At 39.8% G+C, this 12,092-nt stretch overlaps 1 protein-coding gene across 1 annotated transcript; it reads right to left on the bottom strand.

Annotated features, from left to right (window-relative positions):
• Positions 1–1,497: 1,497 nt before the first annotated feature.
• Positions 1,498–12,092, bottom strand: si:ch211-225h24.2 (testis development-related protein). Its single transcript, XM_026319465.1, has 4 exons — positions 11,691–12,092; positions 5,803–5,859; positions 2,696–2,811; positions 1,498–2,274 (listed from the first exon to the last, which is right to left on the bottom strand). The coding sequence occupies exons 1-4, from the start codon at positions 11,775–11,777 to the stop codon at positions 1,836–1,838; spliced, it is 699 nt and encodes a 232-aa protein (XP_026175250.1). The 5' UTR covers positions 11,778–12,092; the 3' UTR covers positions 1,498–1,835.

Below are 12,092 nucleotides of genomic sequence, written 5' to 3'. Positions count from 1 at the left end.
AACTGCTGATGTTTAGACTGTTCTTTCTGTTTACTGTGTCAATTAAAAAAACAAAACATCTGGGTGTTGAATGCAACGTCTGGTAACTCAAGCTGTGTATTTACTTGAGGCTGCAAAGAAGTAGAGCCAGACAGTCAAACTAGATCTTTATTCTCCTTGAGAAAATGTGACCCAGTCTTTCAGTGAATAAATACAGGGCACAGGTGTCCTTGGAGGTGGACCTGTGTCTGTGTACACTTCTGGCTGCAGCGAAGCAGACTTCGCTATCAAATAATGCCAGTAAACAGATTAAATCAAAGAAACGAAGAGAACGGAATCTGGTGGCATGATTTTTAGAAAGTTTTATATCCAACTAGAGACAGAAATAGAAATTAGACCTATACAATATGCAGAGGTGAAAACACAGCATTAAAAGACTGGCCAGCTTTTCATAATGCAGCACACAAAACACTGCAGCTGCTCCGGCTCGTGAAGCTAATCATATCCAGAGACACTGGTTTGTAATTGGAAACTGGGAAATGTCTCAAAAGCTGGTGCAGCACAGAAAAGGTACATGTTGGCTTGGCCTTCCTGCACCTGCATGAGGGTTGTGGTGAGTATAGCAGGTTTGTGCTGGGACCAAAATGCATGACATCATTCTGTTGACAAAAGGCACTTCACGGTTGCATGATGTTGATGCTTTATATAATCTATAGTGTAGTATAGCATATAGTCTTGCTTTTATTTTTTCATCATTACAAATGTTATAAATATTCAGTATCAGTCTTCAATATGCATCAGTCATTGACTAGGGGTTTGCTTTGATTTTTCTCACATCATTTGTACCACAAGACATTCATGTCATTCATGGATTGATGATAGAAATCTCAAAAGAAATTGGTAGGATTGCTGCTTATAAATACTGTGCACTGACAATATAACACTATATCAATTTGATTTGTGTTAAATTACACTGAAAAGGGTCTTTCCTTAATGCAGGGACCATAATTATTTGGTTTTCAGGCTGAAGTGCAAAGTCATATATACCATAGCCTTCAGAAAAATTTGAGTTTCCCCATTAAAAATTATGACATGGATGTTGATGTGAATGCTATTATCTCCTGTGTGACATGAACATGGTATTACCCCCGAAACACTTCACTCTGAATCTCCAGTGGCATGATTCGCAAAAAACAAACATACATGCACGTCTGCCTGCTCTCTGTGAGAAAATATCTCCATTACTCTCTCCTTTCACTTCACACACACGATAACACATACACACACATGCACACACACACACTGGTATTCGAGACCCCAAAGGTATTTCATAGCTGTTTCATGATTGCACAGCCCATCATTGATGTATAAGTTAAGGCTTTGAGCTCACATTCTTTCTTCAGATGCTGCAACAGCACAGACATAAATGAACTGAAAACCATTCTGACATTACAAAGTCTTCAGCAGGTTTGCATATTCTTCATTAATTCCATACCAAAGACAGCCACAACAATTACATGTAGATCACTTTTTTTTAATATATTGGAAATATGAAATATCTAAATGTTAGACCAGTGAATTTGCTACAGTAGTTTAAGGCCTTCATTTGTTGTAATTTACATTTTATGTCAGTGACTCAAAAGTTTAAAAAAAAGCCCATTTATAAAATTGATATTGATCTTTGAGAACTTGAATGCTAAAATAAAACTTTATGCTTTATGTTCAGGGCTTTACTACAGTGTAGCATTTATGCAGAACTAGACTAAGGAGATAAACGGATATTTGGTTCAGGTGTTTGTCCTCTTTGCTGATGGTACACAGGTGAGGAGGAAGAGTTATCAAAGGAAAAACAGCTACTATTTAAACCCCTCCCACGCACTCTCTGACACAATCCCTCTGCTCATCCTGCTGATACCAGCCAGCTTGACTTTGGCGCGGGCCGTCCACCTAACAGCAGCTGTTGAATCCTTGGAGTCCGACAGGTTAGCATAGTGGGAGGAGTCCTCCTCCGGACCCTGGCCTTCCCACGATGCCAATTCCAACGGGAGGCCTACAGAGTCGGGGAAAGGAGCCTGCAAGTCCCCTTTCTGGCTCTTCTCCTCTGGTGCTTCATCAGTAATGGTCTCTGTCATGTTTTCCAGGTGAGGCGGCTCCCATCCTTCCATCTTCTCCAGTTTTTTAGTGGGTGAGATCTGCCGCATTGTCATAGTAACGCTCTCCCAAAAACAGTGGCCCTTCTCAGCCTTGTCCTTCTTTTCCTTTTCCTTCTCATCATCCTTGATTTTCTTGTGAGACCTGTAGGAAAAAACAGAAGAATGGGAGGGGAGCAATTAGCATAGGTTTCCCTCTTTACACATGCTCCTCTTAGGGGTCAGAAAGTTAATAACAGCTGGCAAATTAGCCTCTGCCTTATATATAAACACATACAAGTGGGTGGACATGACTCCATTGTTTCCAGTCAGTCAGTCTTGTAAATATTTTTGCTGCACACACTTGACAGTAATAGCTATTGAATATACTGTATCTCTGTTAGCATGACTCCGGACATGTCTGATATATAGTCAACAATGATGTGACCTCATCTGGGCAAGTACAAGTACCTTAAATAAATGTACATAGTTATTTTACACCTTTTGTTAATATCCAGATGATATGAATTGGTAAACATTTGAATTCACATGTTGATCACCACATGTTAGTGTGCGTACAGTCTCACCCTCTGCGATCAGCCAGCTTCACTCCCGTCAACAAGAAGTGCTCGTCATCTTTAGAAGAGAACATCTTCTTCTCCTTCCTCTCTTTCTTGGATATGATTTTCTTCACCTTGGCCTCCTGACAGAAAACCGGCAGATAAGAGAGAGTTTGATCCTGAATTGCAAAACTGAAACGAACAACCTCATCTGGTGCATGTTAGCTTGTTATCTCCGATGCCTGTGTGTGAGAGATTTATGCTCCCTGAAGAGGATGATTTAATGAAGCTGGCTTTACAGGAATTTAGAAAAGCAGCCTTATGTTCAAGCTGATGAATGTGCATTTATTGAAATTCTGTTATGGGTTTCATCAGTTCTGATCTAATAACACGCTCACCTTCAAATGTTTACACACATTTTTCCAAACCTTCCATGTAACTCCTGGTAAGATAGTGATAAAGTGTACTGTTGTTAATGTTGAATTCTTCCTTTAAGGGAAATTTCTAATGCTACAGATCAGCCATAGATAGGAGCTGTTTAACTGTAGGACAAAGACCCTGTACCTTTAGATTCAATAAACAGATAAAAAAGAGAGAAAGCACTCAAGCAGCATTAACTTGGCAGTCACACCTGGTACACTGAAGTAGAAGACCCACTCCCTCTGAAAACTCCCCCATCACATCAGAATCTCTCCCTGTCTTCGTAGTTTACCATGGAGAACAGATACCGCCCTCCTCAGCGATTATGGAACAAAGTTTCAAAGTTTTGGCTCCGTTTCTCTCTGTGCCTGGGAAGAATTCCCAGTGTCAACTGTCAAGGTCACAACATTTACTCCTACTCATATCCATGCCTGCCTTTGATTTACTGTAATCAAAACATTCTCAGTATTCACATCATTATTTGATGAATGCATCTCATTCTGGGCCTTAAACCACTTCTTTTGTCCCTGTATTTTACCTGCTCAATTCAAAGCACTGCATGCATGTGGAACACCAACAAACACTTCAGCTCTCATGTTTCGTTCTCTGTGCTCAAGACCGGAGGATGTGACAGCAGCTACCCCAAGCAAACAACGGGCTGGACATGAAAGCAGTCAGCTCTCAGTCCAAACAGGAACACGTATAATAAGATCTGCCATCAGGTCTGAGATCTAGCTCCAGAATGTCACAGTTTAGATAACATGAACTTTTAAAGAACTCTTTGTCCTATGGGGATGTTTACTACACAAGCTCTGTTTCAACTAACACACATGAGGACAATCATGCTCCCGCTGTCAATCTATTCTCATGTTCCAAAGTGTGTGGCATTTCATAGATTTATAATCACTTGTTACTGACTGTGGTATCTCATAAGCAGACTAGCACTCTGTAGCTAAATTCCATCTTTGTATGTGCCCTCTATTCATTAACCTCTGAGGCTCGAGCTCCACAGCAGCTCACTGCACAATAATCTCTCCAGCCAAAAAGCAGGTGAAGCAGGCAGCCCACTGAGACTCACTGTGTGGGGCAGCTACATGCCTGGAAGAACAATAGAGCTCTTATTGGACCAAATTCTTCCATCTTTACTTCAGACCTGGAAGCTGGGAGATTTGGGGGCATTTCATTTTGGAATTATTGTATGAATTGTAGATATTAGACAATTATTATGTTCTTTTAGACCTATCAAGTCTTTGCTAAGAAATAATTCTCATGGGTTTAAGTTTAGAATGAGTAATGTGTTTCAAGTGTGACTTAATCATTTTTATTATTATAAAGTACTTTATAATAAAACTGTGTAGAAATGGAATCAACCTTTTACAACTAGCATCTACATCCCAGACTTCTTGCCCACTTTGTGTTTCCTTATATGAACATAAAACAACAAACAGTGGAAGAATTGTAGCCTTTCACAGTCAGAGCAGGCTGTGGCTATTTTCAACTTTGTTTTTCTTCCACAGTGATTGTTCCCGTCCCATAGACCCAGCTCCTTGAAAGAATGCTGCGTTTCCTTCCCCATCCACCCCTATCGTCACAAACAGGACAGGTCATGAAATACATCCTGTGAACCAAGTCACCTACAGCAACTATGCATACAGTAGGGAAGCAGCCAGAGTTCAAAGACAAAATACAGTGTGTGTGTGTGTGTGTGTGTGTGTGTGTGTGGAAGCTCAGAAGAGTTCAGACATAACCATGCCTATGAGTAAATACTTGTTGTCACCACAGATCAGATATTAACTGTCTCTCATGAACAAAGACACAGGACATAGCCGCATTCAAATACTGGGCGCAGCTGCAGATAAGGTCACCTGCACACACACAAAAGACAGTTGTCCTCAAACCAGCACCACAAATCCATTATTGACAATTAAACTTTTACAGAGATGATGAGAAAGCTAATCTATCTCTAAAGACTCACTAGGGCATTTTCATTAAACTTAAAAATATACTCCCCACATTTTATTTTGGCACTCACCTGAGTTTCAAACCATCAGCATTTGGGGAGTCAGGATTTGTCTGCACCAGCTTTTTGTAAATCTATCACTGTTTGTGTGCAAAGTCCTTCCTACAGTCTTAATATCTTACCTAGTGTAAAACTAGTTATTTGACAGATGACGTTGCACTAGTCAACTAGTAAGTAGTGCCATCCAGCCGAGAGCAACCAAATATGTTAATGAAAAGTCATTACAGCATCATGAGCTGTGACCAACCAAATACCATGCACCGTAACAACAAACAAGACAGTTTACCAGTGATAAGGTTAGGGATAAAGCAAAGAACGATAGCTGGAGTGTGGTGTGTTTACAGATAAACACTGCAGCCTCAGCAGTTCCCTCACACTGGTGTGGTAATCTGACATGAAGAAACTGCCGCAGAGTGTATGTAGGCGTGTGTGTGGATGCGGTGGCCTTGAGGTACATTAAAGGATGGATGTTTTTGGTGACATTAACCTGACTTTTTTAGTGTAACACAAAAAAAGGAGTGGGATCTGATGAGCTTGATATTGTCAGTGTGTTCACGTCTGTGCACAGGATAAGAGCATGTCAGGCATATCTTTATGGAGTAGCTGTTAGATCAAAAAGTGTAAAACTGCAAAGTGCTTGTATGTTTGACAGCAGATAGCGTTTGTGTCTGTGCTGTGAAGTTGTGCTGTTTACCTTGGATACTCCAGTGAGGGCTTCATCCTCCTCTTCCTCTCCTTCTATGTCCTTGTCCTGACACACACACGCACATACAGCAGTAATGAGTTACCACAAATAGCAACCATCCAACACAAACACACACACACACACACACACACACACCATACACTTTATAGCAGGGATGTGTTGTGTGTGGAGTGTGTGCAGGGTTTCCTGTAAAACAGAGGTAAACCTTTTCAGAGCTGTAACATAAACACACTGTGTGGAGTGTGAGAGGGAGGGAGGGATGGATGGAGGTGGGGAGGATGAGGGGAAGCCACTGAGCTCAGAGGGCAGATTTAAACAAAAGAGAGAAAACACAATTGTGACCTATTGCCTTAGCAGTACTATTTGGGTATGTAAGAAAGCTCTTTCGGTTCCATCGTGCTTCAGGCTTTTCCCCCTATTTTTCCTACATCCTTCATATAATATTTGTGTTACACTTTCGTTATTTTTGTTGTATTAAGTGCAACATTTTGTAGGTTTGTTTCAATATATGCTATAAATTTACTAATAAAGGTTGTAATGATTCATGGATACACAGAGCTGACAGACCTGCAGGCCCGAGACTTAAAAAAATGGACATGAGTCTTGACTTGGACTTTACCGAGGAATTTGACTTGTTCACTATGTTTACCATCAGCAATGTGTGCTATATTTATCTCTTGTCTCTTAAAACTACTTCAGTTTTCACAATCATTTATTACATGATTTTTTTATTGTAAGATTTTCTCTTTTTAGAAAGTTGCACCCTCTTGAATCATTGGACCATTAAAAATAAATCTGGCAGCATCAGACAGACCTCAGATGACCTCACACACTGAATTTAAATGAATGGATCTCAGCTATGTGAGAAACCAGGTCTATAAACTTTTAAAAGAAAAACTACCAGTTTAACTTACTGCTTTTTTTTTTTAATCAACATTCTGAAATAACTTGATTTGCTCATTTTTAGACTTTATGTCATAGCTCAGGGGCGATCAGTGTATGGACATAGTTGACATAGAGAGAAAATCCTAAAACAAATAAAGTGACATTGTACAGTGACAAATTATTGTTTTTAGACAACAATTTAGAGACATTTCTTAGCATTAAATAATTTCTCAAAAATAACTGAGTGAATTAATCCTGGTTTATCTACAAACTAGGACAAACTATTATTTTGTTTATTTTTTATATTTTTTAAAAATGTATCTTATACAACCTTTTGTGGTGACACTAAGGGTTATTATAAACCCCATTAATCTCCATATCATGATGATGGTAACGGTAAGCACGCCTTTTTCAAGACTTACGACGTATGACTTTTATATGTCTCTACTTAGAAACATTAAATCAAAAGAATAGGGCAGTAAGAAATCATCAGATATGCAGCTGAGCCTGAGATTGCTGAAGTGGAGCCAGAATCCCTGTAAAGTGATCAAAGTTGTATGAACTTCCAACTGTTAACGCCATAAGAGACTAGAGAAATGGTGGTTGGACATGTCTGAGCAAAGTCTGCTGGGACGCCGCTGCTTGAGCTGATCAAAGACACGCAGTCACACATACTGATCGCTGACGACTGTTAGAACGTAAAAGCATTAACGACTGGGAAAAGAGGGGGAGAGTGAGTGGGGGCAGGAGATTCGGGGGGAGAGTGTGTGTGTTTCGGAAAAATACCCTCCTAACAACACAGAGCAAGAGGTCTGCTTTCACACCTCAGGGGGCCATTTTTTCCTCTCTTTGTCTGTCTCTCTTTCCCTCTCTGACTGTGCCTGTGTGTAAGTGTGTAAATTTTAGCACAGTGTGGTCTTTTAAAAAAGCCAGATTACTAGGCAATAAAGACGCACAGCGAATTTCAATACCAAAGCACCACTAGTTTTCACAGAGCCCTCACACACAGATACTCCACCTTTTCAGAAGGGACTCAGAAAATGTCCTTTTTCCTGCACTACCATATACTACACCAAAGACTACCATATACTACAGACTACCATATACTACAGACTACCATATACTACACCAAAGACTACCATATACTACAGACTACCATATACTACACCAAAGACTACCATATACTACAGACTACCATATACTACACCAAAGACTACCATATACTACAGACTACCATATACTACACCAAAGACTACCATATACTACACCAAAGACTACCATATACTACAGACTACCATATACTACACCAAAGACTTAATCCATTCAAAAGTTTTGGGAAGATTTTGAGAAATACACTCATTGCGTTTGGTTTCCAACAACAGTTTGCCACTTATAATACTCTCAGTTCTGTAGTTTAAATATGAAGAAACAGCCATTTAATGTTGGGAAATGGGATGAACAATGAAACCTCTTATTTCATTCAAATAGTTTTAATGTGGGATGGTATTTGGACATAACGTCTAGTAGTGCTGGATTTGCAGCCATTTTTCCTGTTGACTGCATTTCTTTTCACCAAGTGAGAGACATTGTCTCTGAGAAACATCCCTGATATTTCAGAGTCTGAGTCGGAGGCTGACATAAATACTGTTTACCCCCTGGTTGTATAATTACTGGGATGACAAGCCTATTTTCAGACCTCATTATGATTTGGTTTGAACTTGTAAACATTAACCCTATTCCCTTCAACAGATGATCCACCCTGCCTTACCTTTCTGTTCATAGTCACCACTAATGATTTAGATGTGAGGACCTGTGGAGTTTTTGCACAGACCTGACCTGTACTCTCATGATCTCTTTCCCCCAGCAGTCGAGTATGTGTGGTTTTATTGAAGTACTCAGGTGTTTTGGCCCTTTAAGCCACAGACAAACAGGCACACACACCTCCTGCAAGCTCACAGCTGCCTCTTACAGCCTGATGAACATCAATAGAGGGTGGGTGGTGAGAAAGCAAAGCTGCAGCACCGGGCCTGCTGTCGCCCTAAAGCACAGTCTCATCCCTTCCTCCTCATTTTCTCTCTTCTCACTCTGCATGTCTGTGGATGTCCATTCCCTTATTATTTGTCTATCTCTACCTCTCTCCCTGGCCATCTCTGACAAGCACTTTTGTCTCACACAGTATGTAAATGACCTGTTCTGCCATGAAACCCAGCAAAGTAGCATCTGCCAAAACCTCACGGACTGCAAAGGTGCATGGAGAAGGAGGAAAAAATCTGAAGAGGTCAAAATGTTTCAGCTTGTGGCATCACAAGCCAATGAATCCTACTGGCACTTAAATAAGAAGGTTTACCAACTGACTGAACTTGATTATTAATTAGAGCTGTCAAATGTAAATTAAAATTTGCTTTGTGTTCTGTGACAGTGAACAATATATTTGGGTTTTGAACAGATTGTCAGACAAAATGAACAATATGAATATTTGAACTTGTATTATGTGAAACTGTTTTTTCTCAATTTTCTAACATCTGGAAGACCAAACAAATCAACATCTAAAAACAATGATTATTTATGTGGGGGCATTTTCAGTTAGATGTGAATGTTTGTGACGTTATGTTTGGACCTAAGACCACCACGGGGCGCTTTCTTGTTTTGGAACATTAAAGGTTTTATCCAAAGAGGTCAGAGTTGATTGCTCCTATTTCGTGAGGACACAGACTGTTTTACCATGCTTCACAGATTTTTATTTTGCTTTAATGTTTTTATATTATTCCTTTTGTTCATCCTGGTTCATGAGGACTACTGAAGGTGAGCTGAAAATCTCAAATTCTGTCTGAAACCACCCAAATTCTCATAATAGAAGCCCCTCTTTGGCTTTTAAAGACCAAAAACTTGTCACTAAACTCATTCTGATAACAGCTTTTCTCTTGAGCTTTGTTATTGTAGTATGGTAAAGTGTGTGAAATGTTTTTTAAGTCATGATTGATTAACTTTGGGGACTTCAGGATTGCCAAAATAATTTTTAAATATCGGCTAAACCAACATGCAAATATCTTTGGACTGTCCGCTCTCTGTGTGAGTCAGACTAGATAGTGTAGCTGTGTCAGTTTGAATAAGAGGAAGGAAAAGACTTTAATGTCTAGACTCTGTTATCATAGTTTTTTATTCTGGCTTTATCCTATATCACTGCTGGGTCAGCTTTGCCTCCACACTCATTTTACGACATTTTATGATCCCACCCCCGACCTCTGGATGTACTTTCTTGTGACTCGAGGAGACCTCCCTGATAACTTTCCTAGTTCTCAGATCAGCTCCAATTACCCCTGGAATCCTGGTGACATGGGGACGGCATCAGAAACTGAACTCGGAGCAGCCTTTTGGATATAGAGGCCACATGCATTGGTTCCCAGGGTGGATGCTAAGAGCGCCCAATAAAACCAAGCCAAAGGTCACAGATCTTGACATTATCACAACAACAGATGAAAAATGCTGAGAAATGGTGTTGGTTGATTTTCCCAATTGCCTTCCATATAACACAATTATACACCAATTGCTCCTGTACACCGAGGACACCACAGTCAATCAATGACATCGTCATATTTTTCTTCATCTGTGTCACAATATTTTAGAAGTAGTCACTTTAACACTGTAACACATATCCTGTGTTAGTAAGCTTATGAATGCTTGCATATATTGATCCACCCCTCCCATACACACACACAATATCAAGAACTCTCTCCAAAGTCTCCCCATAAAACCTTGACTGACTGAACAATTGAAATAAGTTATCACACGTACAGTGAGCTGATTATACACCACAAGCGCATTGTGACTTCAATCTTTATGAAAGAAAAAAAACCTGTGAGTTTAAACTGGTTTATCTGGGAGTTTGCTGTAAATCAACACACAACGACTGAGAGTGAAATGGTCCAAAGTTATGTCTCCTTTATACAACTATTTAAAGCTTTAACTAGAAGTCAACTCCCAAAATGTGATTTTTTAAATTAATTCCCATATTAACACATGTTCCATGTGTGTATCATCTAATGAGATCTCTCCTATGCCCCCCAGCACCTTGACACAGCCCAGCTGCTTGTGTTGATATAGAGGCTCTGAGACCTCACACGCACTGCTGATCTGGGAAATGTGGGTTTGTACATATACACTTTTGTCTGGTGTGTGTGTGTGTGTGTGTGTGCTTCTCTGTTTTTAGTGATACAGAATATCTGCTGAAAAGGGTCATTGAAAAATATTGTATAAACACAACAAGGAGACTCTTCCTTCATGAATATCCATCTATCACAGCTCTGACCTTTATGGTTGTAGTGACTTTTGCTACTTGCTCTTCCTTTTTAATAACGTCACATGAAGAACATAAGGTAGAGCTTTGTATTTCAGTACCTTATTTAAATACTCCGAGAGTGTCAATCTGCAGTATATTAGGACTGTAATATTTGTCCTTGTCTTCTTTGACCTCAGCATTTTCTGTCACTTTCCTTCTCAGCTGACATAACAAGAGCTTGAACACTTGTCCTCCTCCTCCTCCTGCTTCATAGTCTCAACAACATCTGCTTAAAAAGTACTGTAGTTGAAGTTGGTTTGTAACGCTTAAGTAGATGTCTTTCAAATTTAATTTAGAATTTCTATATAGTTCCAATATAAAAAGTCCATCTGACCTAAACTTAATCTATAACATCTATTTAGTTTTCACAAACAGGTGAAAAACTGTAGTACAGTCCTCATACAGCAGTTTTCTCTGACTCAAATATCCCATTAAACCCCATAGCCTCGTTTTGACATCCTCACTCGTTTTTTGAAAAATAAAATAAAATAAAATCCTGACTCAAGTGAAACAATAGGCTGAAAACGCATAATAATCCATATAGGTGGCGTTTGCTGTGATCTTTCACCATAATTTAACCCTGTTGTGTACGGAAAGAGACTTAAAACAGGTCTGACTGTGAATACCGTTTCCTTTTCACCCGTCTCATTATTACCTTGTATGAGTGATGATAGTGCCAGGACATGTCGTCCTCCTCTGACGCATAATCCACCAGCACTTTACTCTTGCTTTTTTTGAACATATCTCCCCTTCTCACTGAAACAAGCCGTCCTGGTATTTTGTGTGTTTTTTTTTTTTATCAAAATACTTTCACTAAAAAAGTCTAAGGTTTAGCCCGAACTGTTCTGATCGAAGCGACGCACCACCCAAGCGCGTTCCGTCTTGTGCTAATTTGTCCAGCAGCAAATCCACGAGGCTTTCTCTGAAAAACAGCTCATTCATTCATAGAGGTGCCAGCAGCGGGGAGGGTCCAGCTGTTTTTATTGACGCGTACTATCCGTTTCGTAAGTGTTTGGCGTGTGTTTGGTGCGTTTTTACGCAGGCTCGACCACCTGGA

The sequence above is a fragment of the Mastacembelus armatus genome, chromosome 24 (assembly GCF_900324485.2).
Source record: "Mastacembelus armatus chromosome 24, fMasArm1.2, whole genome shotgun sequence".
Lineage (NCBI taxonomy): Eukaryota > Metazoa > Chordata > Actinopteri > Synbranchiformes > Mastacembelidae > Mastacembelus > Mastacembelus armatus.
The sequence above is the reverse complement of the archived record's forward strand: the minus strand, read 5'-3'. Positions and strand labels throughout refer to the sequence as shown.